The sequence below is a fragment of the Dermatophagoides pteronyssinus genome, unplaced genomic scaffold (assembly GCF_027571235.1).
Source record: "Dermatophagoides pteronyssinus isolate colony J.1.1.1.1 unplaced genomic scaffold, Derpt_VIB-CSIC_2022.12 sq0028, whole genome shotgun sequence".
NCBI lineage: Eukaryota > Metazoa > Arthropoda > Arachnida > Sarcoptiformes > Pyroglyphidae > Dermatophagoides > Dermatophagoides pteronyssinus.
In genome coordinates, this window is record NW_027461552.1 from 28,344 (window position 1) to 45,612 (window position 17,269).

At 28.4% G+C, this 17,269-nt stretch overlaps 3 protein-coding genes across 3 annotated transcripts in view; 2 read left to right on the plus strand and 1 right to left on the minus strand.

Annotated features, from left to right (window-relative positions):
* Positions 1-12,017, plus strand: part of LOC113792011 (uncharacterized) — a 32,232-nt gene extending 20,215 nt beyond the window's left edge. Inside the window, exons 4-11 of the mRNA XM_027341876.2 lie at positions 5,694-5,830; positions 7,496-7,574; positions 7,636-7,728; positions 7,797-7,909; positions 9,216-9,346; positions 9,407-9,651; positions 9,829-9,950; positions 10,083-12,017. Of these exons, the coding sequence (XP_027197677.2) occupies positions 5,694-5,830; positions 7,496-7,574; positions 7,636-7,728; positions 7,797-7,909; positions 9,216-9,346; positions 9,407-9,651; positions 9,829-9,950; positions 10,083-10,243 (1,081 nt within the window). The 3' untranslated portion in view covers positions 10,244-12,017. The remainder of the gene's footprint in view (positions 1-5,693; positions 5,831-7,495; positions 7,575-7,635; positions 7,729-7,796; positions 7,910-9,215; positions 9,347-9,406; positions 9,652-9,828; positions 9,951-10,082) is intronic.
* A 354-nt stretch (positions 12,018-12,371) lies between these two features.
* Positions 12,372-17,238, minus strand: LOC113792014 (alpha-(1,3)-fucosyltransferase C-like). The gene is made up of 4 exons (XM_027341878.2): positions 17,019-17,238; positions 16,588-16,918; positions 15,896-16,522; positions 12,372-15,842 (listed from the first exon to the last, which is right to left on the minus strand). Exons 2-4 carry the CDS (start codon positions 16,848-16,850, stop codon positions 15,473-15,475), a joined length of 1,260 nt encoding a protein of 419 aa, XP_027197679.2. The 5' UTR covers positions 16,851-16,918; positions 17,019-17,238; the 3' UTR covers positions 12,372-15,472.
* LOC113792013 (mitochondrial glycine transporter B-like) lies at positions 13,207-15,354 on the plus strand. Its single transcript, XM_075823427.1, has 4 exons — positions 13,207-13,503; positions 14,015-14,305; positions 14,372-14,848; positions 14,915-15,354. Exons 1-4 carry the CDS (start codon positions 13,207-13,209, stop codon positions 15,104-15,106), a joined length of 1,257 nt encoding a protein of 418 aa, XP_075679542.1. The 3' UTR covers positions 15,107-15,354.
* Positions 17,239-17,269: the final 31 nt, after the last annotated feature.

The following is a 17,269-nucleotide window of genomic DNA, read 5'->3' on the forward strand; positions in this document are numbered from 1 at the left end:
GAATGAATGAAAAACAAAAGTGAAGCAAACAAACAAAAAATGACATGAATGAATGAAAAATCTCATGAGAATCTTTGTCATTTTTTTGGGGAAAAAAAATATATGCGATTCTTAACTTGAAAAGAATTCTGATTCGGCAGAAAAAAAAGCTTGCAATTTTTCGAAAACTTTCTGCTTAAAAAAATGTCAATGATAATTTTCTCAATGGACATAACGAAAATCAAGTTTTGGTTGTTAGATGTACAATTTTAGAATTGTAGAAATTTTTGTTTCTTTTTTTCATCCGTTTGATACTAATCTAATTTTCATCTTATATTTTTTTGCACCCAAAAAAAAATATTAAAAGATGAAAATTGGTCACAGATTTTTATCATCTATTTTTGTATGTATAAGAGAGTGTATGTGATTGCTGCAATGATGATGATAATTGTGTAATGAAAAAAAAGAAGAAGATTAGAGTGAGAAAAAAAATGTTTTCAACAATTTTCTTTTGCCTCTCTCCAATATCAATTGGTCCGTCACATTTGGTGTGAATGATGGAAAGAAGAAGAAAACACATTACATTTTTCTTGGAAAAAAATAAGCGAGAAAAATCGGTCAACTAAAATGGAAAACAAGTTTTCTGACTGGTCCAGGCCAAGTTGGATCAATTTTTTGTTTTTTGTTTTTTTTTACAGAATTTGCTGCATAGTGTAATTTGGTTTTTTTTTGAAAATTCTTGGTTTACAGTTTTGATTGTGCCTAAAGCATTGCCTACAAACAACAATTTTCGTTTTCGTCAATGAATTCAGATTCGGTCACCGGTAAATAGCATGAAAAAACTTTGATGAAAAAAAAATTTCAAAGAAAATATTCCAAAATATCAGAAAGCTGTCGTCAACACAAAAGATGTGATTGAAATTTTCAAACAGACGTTGTTTTTGTTGTTTTCTTTCGATTTTTGAATACAACAAATTTCTCTATGTACAAAATTCATTCCGTACCGCACATAATTTATGTTTCGTATATTTGTTTCTCTTTGGTGTGTGCAACATTTTTTGTAAAATGTGATTTTTTTCCTGCTCTCTGGATTATGGTCGGTTCTTTTTTTAGTTTTTTTGATGCTAAATTTTTCTGAATTTAAAATTTTATAGCACACACACGTACAAAGAATCATTTTAAATGAGAATTTTTTCTTCGTTAAATTGTTTCATCATTCGCTTTAACAATCGTATTCGATTCACTATATACAAAGATAGGGAAAATTTAAAATGAATTGAAATGTGTTTTTCATCGTGTTGTGTATGTATGGTGTGTGATGATGTCTATCATCATCTACGATATTTATATTATTGGCAATGGCTATTTGAGATTCTTTTTTTTCCTTCATTTCAACAAAGAATAAAAAACATCATCAACAACACAAACAAACAAAATATTCACAAAACACATTCAAATTGAGAATAAGAAAAATTTTATACAAATTTTTCTTTAAAAAAGAAAGAATTTCTTTTTGCAATTTTCTTTTTTTCCTATTTTATTGTTTGTCGCTTCGTTTGTTTCTCCTTCCACATTTCTTCGAAAATTTATATGTATTTGTGTGATGAATGAAAAATCAGTGTTTGTATTTTGAACAAAAAATTTGTTTTCATATATATGTGGTCATGTTACGCATCATTTGTATTATTTTATTATTGTTGTGTTACTTTTTAAAATTTATAATATATCTAGATTCTTTAATAGATATGAATAGAGAAAAAAAATCATAAAATGAAATGAAAACTTGGTTGAATAATAAAATTCATTATTGTTATTCATATTGCCGCGATAAACATCGTTATTTTTTGTTTGTATTCTATAAAAAAAAATGTTTTTTCTTTTCTATATTTTCATTGATGATGATGATGTCATTACTGGAATCATATTCGTGAACAAAAACAGAAAGAAAGAATTTTTATTCGTTGTTTATAATAATAATAACAACAATAATGATAATGAATATTGTTAAAACGATTATTTTTATTCATATGAATAAAGGGACAAAAAACAAAATATGTAAATGTCAAAACCAGAAACTATTTAAAAAATAGTGAAAGAGAAACAAATTCTCAAAGACATTTCAATCAAACGATGATGATAATAATAATAAAGGTTATATTATTCACACAATAAATATGAGAATCAATATCAATGAGGGTGTATACATTGTTTTTTTTGCATGAATGTAGAAATACAAAATGACCATATATCTAATAATCCTATATTTATCATCATCATTGTGTAACAAACAAAAAAAGTATATCATTGAACATGATTGTGTGTATACCTTGATAGGGATTTTTGCGTGCCTGTTTTTTTTTGATGTTATTCAATATATTTCGATCATGGAATGGGTATAGTAAACTTTGAATATTTTTTCTTCTGCATTCCATCTTTGCTTTTTTTAATATTATAAAATGATCGATTTGGAGTAACATCTGTTTCGATCATCATTATCATTTATATATCGTTCTTCTGTCTATTTCTCTTCGTTGTCATTTCAATACAATTCTATTAATAATAATAATAATAATACCAACTAAACAAACAAAATCACACTCTTCTCTCCATCACCCTCGCACACACATACATCAATAATAATCCAAATGAACGATTTTAAAACAAGAAAAAAAATTTCTATACATAAAACGACGTGCGTTATAGAAGTGAAAAAACAAACAATTGCCCAATAGGCAATTGCGTGCGACAAACTAAAGAAATGAATGAATGAATAAAAAATAAACAAATTTGAAAAAAAACCAAATTACACCAATCCACTGAATTTCGGAAACTTTTTTTTTCTCAATATTTTTCACTAATGATGATAGATTATGTCATGTAACTTAGTATGTGTGTGTAGATCTATTAGTGGTTGAAATTCATTCATTCATTCATTCATTTTCTGTTGGATAGTTTGACAAAAAAAAAGAAAAAACACCAAAAAAGTTTGAATAAATGAATGTATAATCAAGCTTCGGCAAAAAAAAATTGAACAGTAAGCACACACACATACACATCATACAAGATAATTTGATTCGACGAGACCAAGAGAATCGGAGAATTGTGTGACCAACCAACCAAAGTTCTAGCCAATGGACTTTTGTGCTGTTTTTTTCCTGCTTGTTTGTGTGTGTGTGTGATATGGAGGAATAAATATTGAAAAATCTGGTTAATATTTTTCAATATTTTGAATTATGATTCTTTCTGGTTCATCATTTTTTTTCTCCTATTAGTTGATACAACCAGAAACATTTCATTTTCTATCATCCGGTCATTCGATTTGATTCATCTTCATTTTATGGTTGTTGCTGTATCTGGGTTGATCATTTATGATAATAAATGATTCTAGTTAAAAAAAATTGAGGAAAATATTATGCTAAATTTATATTTTATATACAAAATTCATATTTTTTACTTTCTAAATGTTGAAAAAAAACAATTTTTTTCCTATCCACATCGTTGGACATTGAATAAAAAGATAGTAATCAAATGAAACTGAAAAAAGAGAGCAAAAATTTTGGGTTTTTTTCTTTTTCATTGATGGCAGTTATTCTGATTTCAAACAGTTACCAGCGGAAAATAATGCAATCCCTTACCCTAAAAAAGATGGTGAACTTTTTTTCAACTCAAAACATTGGTTGAATAATAATCATTTATAATAATAATCCAGTTGTTTGTTTATTTTTTTTGCTTGGATTTCAACAACAAATCAATTTGTGTTGGTTTTTTTTCAAAGAATCATCTTCAAAATATTTGGATTCTTTATTTTTCTGTGTTGGAATTTCTAGATCAAGAAAAAAAACGACAACAACAACAACATCAAATTGTGAAAAAAGTTACTGCTGTGCTTTCTTTCTAAATATTACACATACCAAAATGAAAACGACGACATCCCGGACAACCACGGAAACAATGATGATGATGATGATAGTTTTTTACTGTTGTTGTTATTTTGTGACCATTTAATTTAATAAATCATCATCTTGTTGCTGTTCGAAGAATGTCACTATTTTCATTTGTTGTTGTTTTTGTTGTTTCTTCACTGATCAACAAAATGATTATTATCATTATATCATCGTGATCATAGAATTTATTCTATATGCACAAAAGATGTATACATTCATATAGATTTCAATCAAACAGCACAGTATGGTCTATTCGGTTACTAATTGAATTTTTTTATTATTATCATTATGGGTTTTCTTTTAGTTCAGAGAAAAATAAATAAATAAAAGAATCTTGACCACTAACCAATGCATTTTTTTCTAATATAAATAAATGAATAGTAAGAATTCACTGTGTGTGTCTGTGTGTTATTCTATTTAATAAAAGAAAACTTGGTACTTACGTATTAGCCTCAAGGCGAGATCAAGTTAAAAAATTAAAAGTGTACACCCAAAATTTGCACACAATAGAACACGGTGCTCGCACAACACTTCTATGCTAACTTGCTACTTATATATAAAGAAAGAATAAAACAAACAAAGGGGACATCATTGACTTTTAGTTAAAACTTAAAAGGCAAAGTTCTAAAAGAACTTAAATACATTATAGATTTTTAAAATCAAATGTTTTTATCAGCAGTTAGGTTTTCCTACCCGGAAAACCTAACTGTCTAACAAACTAACCTGCCTAGATTAATTTTGATTAATTACAAACCAAAGAATATTCATCTGCTTTTTTCTTTCTTTATATAAGTAGCAAGTTAACATAGAAGTGTTGTGCGAGCATTGAGTAGCATACTCATAGCATTGAGTTTTTGGCTCTTGTAGATTAGGAACCAAAAACTCAATGCTAACTTGCATAAACAGAGAAAAGAGCAAATGAACATTCTTTGGTTTTCAATTAATCAAACTTAATCTAGGCAGGTTAGGTTAGGTTAGGTTAGGGCAGTTAGGTTTTCCGGGTAGGAAAACCTAACTGCTGATAAAAACATTTGATTTTAAAAAATCTATTCTTTATATTTAATTTCATTTCGTGACCTTTCGAACAAATTTTGGATTTCGGCAAAACATTTTTGTCTTGTAGAAAAAGAATTGCTTCTTCTTCTGTTTTGGGAAGATCCCATATAAGCATATTTGATTTTGCACTTAAGAAATAATAGAAACAGTAGAAACAATTGACACAGTAATAATAATAATAATTTTATTAAAAAGTTTATCCGATGGATATTTACGCTAAAATAAGAAATTCAAAATAAAATATAGATTACAAATATTATGCAGATAGCCTAGGAGTATAAAATACAATGTTTAAAATGAAACAATTGACACAGTAGAACTTTTCTTTTAGAACTAAACTGAAGTGTTATTCATATTTATTAAACACAAAAAGTTCTTTTAGAGCTAAAATGAAGTGTTATGCAAGCGTTTAAACAACACTCTCAAATTTGCGTGCAAACTTGATCTCGCCTTGAGTCTAATACGTAAGTACCGAAAACTTTGTTTGGGGTACCATCTTTGTGTCTGTAATATGTTATACTTGGATTTCAAATTCTAATAATGTGACAACAAAATTAGATAAGAAAACTAGAAAAACACAACCAAACATACAATCATTATAATTAGATACAATGTATAATGGCAATTTGCTAATTATATCCATGTTTTTTTTCTCTATTTTTCTCATTTTATTATGGGTTCAACAAAATACAAAATGTATATGTTTGTACACAGATCATCATCATCATCGAATCATACATCTTGGGAAGAATTTTATATGGATATTACTGAACGTGAATTATATCCAATTGATAGTCAACCATTACAACGATTATTACACGATATGGAAACATTGGACATTGTTCATGTTGGTAAGTTTGAATTATTATTTATTTTTTTCAAAAATACCGATTCTAATGGTTGTTTGATGATCACACTATCCATATATTATTGAACATACGCTTGATTGGACTAATTTCACCCCACTCTTGTCCCATAAATGGATTCTGTTGTTTTATTTTTTTAGCAACAAAAAATGGCTAGTTGAATGATGACGATAGCAAATTTTTTCCCAAAAAAGTTTTTAAAATTAATTTTTTTTTGTTTAAAAAGTTTTTAGTATTTTTTTCCTTGATAAAAAAAGAACCACACACACACACACACATCATCAACCATCAAGAATAACACCAATAATCAAAAGTAACGTTAAAAAATGGACTTTTTTTAAAAGAGCCAAAAAAAATAATGGTTTTTTGAACAACTTTCTTAATGAACGGGGATAAAATGAATGTTGAAAACAACATCTTCACAAACATACTACTTGATTTGAGAAAAAAACAAACGAATGAAAAAATCCGATCTATTTTTCTTCGAGATGATGATGTTTTCTTCATTACCCTTTTCACATTTGTAAATTCTTTAAATTCATTCATTCAATCATTTTTTCTCCATTCTCTCATTCGATTTTCTTTTTAATGTTCATTATTATGATGTGCAAAAACTCAATTAGAGATACCATAACCATCCCATTGTCTACCCCCGCAGACAAAATGCAGAATTTTTTCCTTTAACTTTCTTTGCATATAGAGAACAGATTTTCACATGTTTATAAATGATAATGTTGATGATAATAGGAAAAAAGAGTAGATGATAAACTCGACGACTCCCCATTGATTCTTGAATTCATAATAATATTCAGGATTTTCTTGAAAATGAAAAACTTTTTTTTTACTTACTGTTTTTCAATCATAATTATTATTATTATCATTATTATTTGTTAAAATAGTCGATGTTCATTTATTTGTTGTTGTTGTTGATGATGATGATGATAATGTTCCGACCAATTTTATCTATCATGTATAATGATAACACATTTTGTGGAAATAGTATTTTTGTTTTGTTTTATGTTTTTTGTTTTTTTTGTTCGTTGACTGAAAATCATCTTCAAAACAATGATAACATCTTGTTCAACCAAAAGATGTTATCAGATTTATATGTTTTTTTGTTGTTCTCTGTGATTTATCATTAAAAAAATGATGAATTTTTTTAAGAATCGTATACATTTCTCTCTATTATCAATCCATTATGATCATTGGTTGAACAAGACAATAAACAGAGGAAATACAAAAAAAAACATTGCCTGTCATATATACGAGATAATGATGGCTTATTAATAATAATACTGATGATGAAAGCTATGAATACTTTTATTTGGATATCAAGTAATGTTTTTTTTTGAGAAATCATTCTTTTTCTTTATTTATTCGATTCAATTTGTTGGAAAACTTTAATCTTTCTTGACTTAAAAAAGTAATGCATTTTTGACATGTGTTTCTGTATTTTAACTTCGATATCATTATGTAATTGCATGTGTCAGTTCTGAGGTTTTTTTGCTTCTTTTTTTCCTTGGAAACAATCATCCATTAATTTGATCAAAAACAACAAAAAAGAATTGAATGATTAAATAATCACAGATTTGTTTTTCAATCAGAATCATGAAACTTATAACTTTTGTTTTTTTCTTTTTTTTTAAATAGCACAAAAAGAAGGTGGTACACAATTGAAATTAATCATCAACTATGACAATGGAGGAAAAGCTTTGTTTAAACCAATGAGGTACGTATGATATTGTTGTTTTTTTAATGAAAATTCAATTTTTCGTTTTTTTTTCTCAAAGATTTTCACGTGATAAAGAAACTGATCCAAATCATTTTTATTTTACCGATTATGAACGACATAATGCCGAGATTGCAGCATATCATCTGGATAGGTACATTTATCGGAAATAAATTTTTTTAAAAAAATTGAACAATTGTTGTTTTTATTGAATATATTTAGGATATTAGGATTTCGTCGTACACCACCGGTTATTGGTCGTGTATTGAATATAACATCGGAAATATATGCAATCGCTGATGATGATCTCATCAAAACATTTTTCATTTCACCAGGTAAGTTAATTAAATTTTTTTTTTTTTTTTCATTTCCCATTTCTCGTTGGTTGCTCTCGATCCCCGCTAACCTAAACTAATCTGATGAATGGAAAACAGCAGTTTCATTCACTTTTTCATTGTGTGCTTCGGTGTGGGTGGTGAACTATGCTTGATTTTTTTCCATTGGTATTTGATTAAAAACAGGAAAACTTTATTTATCACATATATTCTATATATATGTTCGTTAATCAATTATAGCTTATATTGTAACCACACATTCCTAAGGACAAAGTCATAGTGTGAAAAAAATTACCTTGTCAAATATTCGTACACTAAACTAGCGTTAATGAAACAAATAGAAAAAAGTTTGAATCATGTTTGGTATGGAATCAATGAAAATCAATGAAAAAGCGAAATATATGACTGCAATTGAGAGAATGAAAATTGGCACCCAACAACAACAAAAAAATTACAACATGAACGGCGACATGTTTTGTTCATTCATTACATTTTAAACATGCACGAATATTTTCCGTCTGTCCATTCCAATTTACAATCATCAACATCATCATTACAACATGAAATAATACAAACACATTGTGTTTGATAATAACGAAGCAGAAAAAAAACAATTCAATCTCAAGAGAATCGATGGTAGAATTTGTTTGATTGAATAAAAATGAAATTTGATGTTTTTTTCTCGCATTCATAATAATGTTTGCCATGTCCAGTGTTTTTTCTATTGTTGGTTATTCTGTGTATACATGTTGTTTCATGTCTGTGTACATAAAGAATAATATTCTCCAGTTACATTTAGCATTGATAATTTCCTTTTGTTTAATTAATTTTGTTTCCTATTTTATTTCAACGAAATCAGACACACTCACACACGTACAATGACATGATCAATATACAAAACTTATTCGTTTTTTTTGTTTGAAACACAAATTCATTTCGATTTATTATTAAAACACTGTAATGGATGAAAACGAAACAAAAATGCTTTTTTAATACTGACCATTCTAATGAATGATGATCAGTCTAATACAATTCTTCAATACGTTATTCAGACAAAATTATGCATATGAATACCTACTCCTTGTTTGTTTTTTTGATGCCAAATACCGCTGTTACCATGTCAATTAGATTCATTAGTATTATTTATTCAAAAAATGGAGGAAAAGAACTAAAAACAATAGCAGCAACAACAGAAAAGTTATTTCATCTGATTAATTAATTACAATTGTCTTTCCCTGATTCTTAATCAATAACTTAATGGTCATTATTTTGTTAATGTTAAAATTCTATTCTTTTTTTTTGATAGCCAATAATTTGTGTTTTCATGGCAAATGTGGCTATTACTGTGATACTGCACATGCAATCTGTGGCAATCCTGATACTGTTGAAGGAAGTTTTGCTGCATTTTTACCATCCAAAAGTATTGCTCCAAGAAAGGTTTGTTCATTGTTTTTCTTATAATCAATAATTATTCTCATATTCTTTTAATATATAAAGGTTTATAGACATCCATATAGACGTTCATATCATAAACGTCGTAGAGCAACATGGGAAAATGATCCCGATTACTGTGATAAATATGTACGACACGCGCCACCATATAATCATGGTCGTCGTCTTGCCGATCTAATGGATATGGCTGTTTTAGATTTTCTAATTGGTAATATGGATAGACATCATTATGAAACATTCAAGTCATTGGGCAATCATTCATTCATAATTCATCTAGATCATGGTAGAGGGTAAGACTGTCTTTTATAATTATTGTTGTTAATAATAATAACAAAACCCAATCACTGATTTTGTCGTTGTTGTTGACTTTTCCGTTATTATTATTATTATTATTATTGCTATTGTTATACATTTTAACTAATCACATCAATTCACATATCATATTTTCTATTATATAAATTGATTAGATTTGGTAAAGCACATCATGATGAAATATCAATATTGGCGCCCATTATACAATGTTGTATGATACGTAATAGCACATTACAACGATTGATCGATTTACACAATGGCCAAATACCATTAAGTGGTTAGTAGACATTTTATTTTTGTCGATGATCACATATATATCTATTTGTAGAACCAATATTGATTTAATTTTATTATTTTTATTTCTTTTTCTCTTTCTTTTCAATCTGGCCACTATCTATAATATAAATAGAGCTAATGAATAAATCAATGAATGTCGATCCCGTATCACCAATATTAACTAATGATCACTTGTTGGCATTGGATCGTCGATTACCAATTATATTAAATGTTGTACGTGAATGTACACGTAAACGTCCGTTTCAAGATGTAATCGTTACGGATGGCTATTGATGCTATTATTTATTTATTTAATTTTGTGAGGAGAAAAAAAGGATAAAATGAAGATTCATTCAAATATAAATCATGATTTTCATCCATAATATTGCTTTTTCCGAATCATATGATTCGTCTTTTTTGTTGAGAAAGAGATGAGGAGAGTGAAGGAAAATTGTTTTTGAAACAGAAATTTTTGGAGCAAAAAGCCATTAAATTCTGCTTTTTCTATCTTCCTCACTCTCTCTAAACCAAATAATAATGACGATGATGATGACGACAATTTAACGACTATTTTTCTTGTCAAAGTTGAAAAAAAATCCTAAAGAATCGACCGATTCGACCCTCCTATTCTCTATTTTTATTTTTCGTCTATATTTTCTGGTCATTTGTCAATCACCATTCATCAAAAATGGGAATTGAAGAAGAAAAAAAATAGTTGGAAAAAATGAATGAATTCAATTCGATTCTTTTTTCGCTGGATTGTTGCTAAATGATTCGATTCGAATGATAAAAAAAAGGAAAAAAGCTATGAAATGAAGGAAAATCATTCCTAAGCGAATGTTGTTGGACATTTGGTGAAATTAGCATCATTTTTTTATTGTTTCGGCTAACTTTGTATTTTTTTGAACGAAAAAAAACCTAACAATCCAATTTGTGCTGTGATATAGATATGTGGTGGATGCAGCTTTCAATTATATAATTTCGTTGGTTATCATCATTTTCAATCACATACACACACAAACACTCGTCAACATAATTCAGATTCATCATTTCCTTTTATTTTGTTTTGCATTATTATCAAGTTAAAACGTTTTTGATCTTTATATTCTTTTTTGCATCATCATAATCATTATCATCATCATCATCAACAACAACGCCATCAACAGCAAAAGCTTGATATTTCAAAAAAAAACAAAATGAATAATGAAGAAAATTGAATGGACAACGAAATGATAATGACAGGAGGAGAGAGACATCAAAAAGAAAGGAATCATTATATAATTATTAATGTCATCATTACGGTTGTCCTTTCTTTTTTCGTTTTTTTCTGGTTATGCACTGTTGTCATTTTTTTCTTCTAAGTACCGAAAAATGATGAGCAAATTTAACCAACAACAAAAAAAAAATTTCTGTAAAATCTTTTTTTTTCGGTCATTTTTATGTGTGTGTTCACATCTCTATCCTCATTATATAAAAAAAATTTAATGATCATATTTATGGATAGTGTTTATGAAGGAGAAAAAAAATGGAATCCATTTATAATCATTTTGTTGGATGATGATTTGTTATGTTGTTTGTAATTATTCTCATTGCATTTTTCTTTCATCTTAACCACATCACAAACCAGCACACACACACACACACACACATAAACAGCGAATCCAGCCTCCAGAATATTTCTAGTTTTTTTTATTAAAATTCTAATTTCAAGAATTTTTTCTTTTTTTTCTGTTATTGTTAGTCCATTTTTTTATCAATCTTTACCATTGTTTATAGTTGAGCAATTTGTTTTTGTTGTTTTTTCTTTTTGTTTTGTTATTGATGATGATATTGTTATCGTTGTTTTTTTAAATTCTTTTTTTTTTTTTAGTTGTTTTCATGAATTTTGATTTTTTTAAAATTCCATATTTCTTTTGATTATTGTTATTTATAATAGCAACTGCTGGCTGGTTGCGTTGGCCATTCACAATGACACACATCTACACAAACATTTTACATATAAAAACAATAAATTTATAAATTTATTTTTGTAAATAAAATGAAATGATTAAAAGAATTTGAATTAAAATTTTTTTTTAACAATTTTTTTTTATCGAATGGAAATAGATTCGAATTCTTTTTTTGTGATACATTCGCGTGCTGCCATCTGATATTTGATTACAGGATAAATATTTTAGGATAACTCGTGTGTTGGAAGGTGACTTTTAATTATCGGATTTTTTTTTTGATAATGCAAAATTTAGTGCAATCCAACCTGTTTCTGTTTTGTTTTGATTCATATAGTTATTTTTTTACTAATTAAATGTAATTTAATTGATACATATCTAAAGCTTAATTTTTTAATTTTTTCGTAAGTTGTCACGGGATCATAATTTTGAATTTTAATTTTGAAAATGGCTCTTTTTTTCTTTTATTAATCCAGATGTTTTGATCTTGTTTTGTTAATGCTTTCGAAAAAAAACATGAAAGTTTTTTTTGTTTGTTTTGAATTTCAAATTTGTCTCTTCAATTTGATCGTGTGGTAAGTGATAATATGATTGTTGACATTCATGCTAGACATATGTTCAAATCAATATTTGGTTTGTTGATGAAATCGCGCCTGTTTTCGAATTTGATTTGTTTGTTCAAAGCTTATGACACCATTTAATCAAGCTAATGAATGGAAAAAAATTTGAAATCTAAACTAAACGGATGTCAATGTATCACATGTGATATATTATTAAGGCTACTGGGTGTTTATCGCTTACGAAAGAATAATTTGTTGTGTTGATCATTTCTAACATATTACATTCATTACTTATTTCTTTGGTACACAAAAAATATTGATATCGATCTTATCCGAAATCAAAAGTTTGTTTTGGCCACCTAAATTAAACCGGTTCCGACGAAGAAGATTTTGTTACAATATTTATCCAGAAGGTTGTTCGAAAGAAAAGCTGATTGGTGATATTTTTTCACGAGATGAAATCGTGGTAAAAAACTGGCAACAACAGTGGCAAAAACCCATATGATGATATGATACGATGATATGAAACTAACAATAATTTTTATGTATGCTGATAAACCTAATAAGGTTTTGTCACATTTTTTTAGTTCAATTACGTAATGCAAAATAGAAACTATTCGATGAATAATCATATTGGAATCAGATGAATTAAGAATAATTTTACATTTTTCTTTTTCTTTTTTAGATTAAAAACAACATTGGAATTATCTTGAAAAACTTGTACTTTTAAAATTAGAACATTAATCCGGTTATGCATAGGAAAGATGACGAAAGCCACCAAAAATTCACAACAAATACTCATCATCAAACGCCACCATCTTTTCGATCATTCACTTTTCGGCTGAACAATCTGAACACACAAATTCCATTGATATCAATTCATTCGATCGTGATTCCACGTTTTTCTGTTAAATTCCCATTCCGATCAGAACAAAAAATGAAACCGATGGTTCATTGTGATAAAAATAATGGCCATGAAATTGAATATTTACTCATGTTGCCGTCTGAGCAGTCTATTCTTAATGAAAATGGTGATATATCATCGATAGTGAGTTCAAGTAAACTTTCATCATCTGTTTTGAGACGGTTCATTAAGGCTTCAGAGGTTTTATCATCATTTTTTCAGTATCAACCATATTTGGGTATCATCATTTTTTTCTGGTTTTTTTATCATTATAATAACATTCTTCCTAATATGGGATATCCTTGCCGCATGTGAAGAAAATGTACAAAAAAATGTTGCGATAGATATTTGTTTATCATGATATGATTATTGATGATAGAGTTCAGGACGATAAACATCACATGCAGCGTCATGCTAAGTTTGTGCGGCATTGAAAACAGTATCGATTGTTATATTATGATTATATTATTTTAGCGATTAGATTCATTCAATGACCATCATGAATAGAGTTGATAAGAAAATTTGAAAAATTTTCCCAGTATAAGATTAGCGGTAAAAATGTTGTCGAGCTGCATTAAGTCTTATTGAGCCTTTGAACACGTTTCATTATTATCAAATAATAATTTATATTTGACTAATGATGGCCAATTTTCAGACATCACTTGGTTCAAATGAAACAGAAAAATTTCTTGTCCAATACCTCAGCGAACATCCGATGCTCAAATCCTTTTTGGTCGGTTCATTAAGTGGGACATGTTCAACACTTTTGTTTCAACCATTCGATTTGCTTAAAACCAGAGTTCAAAATGCTCACTTATCATCATTGGCAATTAGTCGCAACCAAAGTGTTTCTTCATCCGCGATGCCATCAACTCGATTAGTTACGGTCACGTTCGAAACGATCAAAAATGAACAGTTTATTGGTTTGTGGCGAGGTACAGCACCGGTATGTATTTTCAAATAGATTGTTTTTTTGAATGATAAATTCTTATTACGTTTTTTAAAAATTTAGTCACTTCTTCGTTGTGTTCCTGGTATTGGTATTCATTTCTGTTGTTTGGACACTTTACAAAGTCATTTTTGTCCAAATCATCGACCATCTGCCATTGAGGCAATGACATTTGGCATGATGTCCCGTAGTATTGCAGCTGTATTACTCATACCGGTTACGGTAGTCAAAGCACGCTATGAAAGTGGTGTGTACGCCTATCAAAGTATCATTGATGCATTAAGACATACATATCGTAATGAAGGTCTTCGTGGATTAAAATCCGGCCTATTGCCAACCTTAATGCGAGATGTTCCATACTCAGGCTTATACTATATGTTCTATTCACAATTAAAAAATTTCATGATAACCAAAAACGCCGAAGAAATTCAGCGCAATTCACAACAGTATTCGAAGATCATTTCATCATCATCCATTACATTCGCATGTGGTGTTACGGCTGGGCTTTTTGCATCTGCTGTAACGCAACCGATGGACGTGGTTAGTATTCTATTTGTATATTTGCATTCCATAATATGACTAACGTATTTTTTTTAATCAAAACAGGTCAAAACTCGAATGCAAGTTAATACGAAACAATATCCATCGTTTCTGAAAACAACTCTATCCATTGTGAAAGAAGAAAAGATGCGCGGTCTTTTTGCTGGTCTTGTTCCACGAATGATGCGTCGAACATTGATGGCTTCAATGGCTTGGACTGTATATGAACAAATGATGCGAAACTTATGCCTCAAATGACATCTGAATATTTTGTTTGCCAAAATTATTTATTCAATTTAAAAAATTAATCCAAATCCAAAATTAGTATATAATCATTTCGGAATTTCGATCCAAAACACCAGATAATTGCTGCTTTTGATATAAGTTAATGACGTTGGTCGAATTTACGATTTGAACTTGGTTGATGACTTGTCAAAGTGACTAGTCACAAGTAACTGTGATAAATAATGCTGTTTTTATTAAATAAATTCAAATTTTTAAATGAATTTCTGTGATTATCTTGATTATAAACATCAACAAAGACTAGAATCGTTTTAACTAATGTTATAAAAAATTAAAAATATTTTTTGAATATATTCACAATGATGAAAGTATGAACTATGATTAAATATTCGGGTTTTGACAAGTATTGTGGAAATACCAATGATTAATTTCCTTACTAGATTTGAATGTATTTTGATTGTTGATTGAATTCTCTTCCAATCGTTTACAAAGTTGGCAATATAAATTTGAATCCAAATTAGAACTTGCTTCAATATCCAGTTGATATTTTTTCCTCCATTCGAAATAGGATAAATAAAGTTTTCGATTACTGGCTATTCGCATGATCAAATTGGCCAATCTTTTAGGTTTCATTCGAGTGGCATCAATATAAGAACCGGCCGGCAATATAGAAGAATAATTGGCTCCACCGAACACAATAGGAACAATATCATAATTTAATACGTTGAAGAGTTTTTCAGTTACATAATCTCTGGAAAAAATCGTATGAAAATTAATTCAAATTATTCTATATTTAGAACTTACTTGCAAAGTGAATTTTCGAATGATAAATAGAATAAATATTCACGAGATACTTTTTTATAGCATTCATATTGCTGTGAATGTGGGCAATTTAATTTACCACATTTACCATAAATATCTACCTGTACCATTTGTGATAATTTTTTAACATAATTTTCTCGATGGCTTTGTGTATGACAATTGCTTACAAACCAAACGACTGGTTTGATTTTATATCGAATATCAATGTTAGATTCGAAATCAGAATTATGATTACGAGCAATTAGTTGTCCATATGGTAAAAAAATGTCTGAATCATGTCGATAAGAAGCGGTCAGATTGAAATATAAATCATTTTTATCTGGCAACAATGCCGTATTAGGTGGAGCTTCTAAATTATAAATAGTCCATAATTGATTGCTATTATGCCGTTTAGGTAAATCACCGTAATAAAAATCTCTCCAATGAAAGATGATTACTTTGGCTGACGAAATGAAAGCACGATTACTTGTGACTAAACAATTAGGATATCGATAATAACATAGTTTTGGTCGAAACAATATGTTTTCTGTATCGCCATTTAATGATTTTTTCATTTGATACATTATGTCTTCGCCAAAGTACTTGGTCCAAAAAAGAATAATTTGAAAACTAATGAATTCAAATAGAAAATTGACGATTATCATTCATCATAATAATATTTATAAATATTTTACTTTTGAACTTTGTCTGGTGATAGCTGAACATATTGGGCAAGTTGATGATATGTAATATCGGTGGTGATGGTTCCATTTTTATCGACAACAATTGTAGTTTCATTAATAAATGGTATGTATTGATTGGAATAATAATTGATCAGATTCCGATTGACTAGTGAAAAACTATTTAACAGGAATAATATCACCCACAAACCAAGACAAACAAAGATGATTAGACGAATTCTCGGCATTAGATTATTAAATGGAATAGTTAATGCCATAATGGCCGTCTATGCAAGAGTTGATTCCTTATTGATTGTGGCTTACATTTCAAAGTACTTAACAGTATCTGTTCAATGATGAAAATGTCCATAGGATCAATTGACAATTAGACAAAGACAAATATCATAAATAATATGATGATTTTTTACAATCTTTTATAAACTTACACATTTGTTACATACTCGAGTGATTATAACAATAGAAGTATAACATCGAAAATTTGTTGATAATGACCGAAGAAATAAAAGTAAGATTAATACCTAATATATCACCATAACGATATCACAATGTTAAATTTGGTATAAATGGTAAAATATTTCAAAATAAATAATAATTGATAAAATTTTGATCGCAATATCAAACAAAAACATTGACTATCGAATCGACTACAATCGATTATCGAATAGTATGTATCCAG

Excerpts from the sequence above, each read along its gene's own strand:
- LOC113792013 (XM_075823427.1), top strand. The coding sequence starts at position 13,207 with ATGCATAGGAAAGATGACGAAAGCCACCAAAAATTCACAACAAATACT. Across the intron at positions 13,504-14,014 it reads ATGGTGATATATCATCGATA|ACATCACTTGGTTCAAATGA; the intron begins GTGAGTTCAAGT and ends GCCAATTTTCAG. Across the intron at positions 14,849-14,914 it reads TAACGCAACCGATGGACGTG|GTCAAAACTCGAATGCAAGT; the intron begins GTTAGTATTCTA and ends TAATCAAAACAG.
- LOC113792014 (XM_027341878.2), bottom strand. The coding sequence starts at position 16,850 with ATGGCATTAACTATTCCATTTAATAATCTAATGCCGAGAATTCGTCTA. Across the intron at positions 16,523-16,587 it reads TCACCAGACAAAGTTCAAAA|TTTTCAAATTATTCTTTTTT; the intron begins GTAAAATATTTA and ends TGAATTCATTAG. Across the intron at positions 15,843-15,895 it reads TTCGAAAATTCACTTTGCAA|AGATTATGTAACTGAAAAAC; the intron begins GTAAGTTCTAAA and ends GATTTTTTCCAG.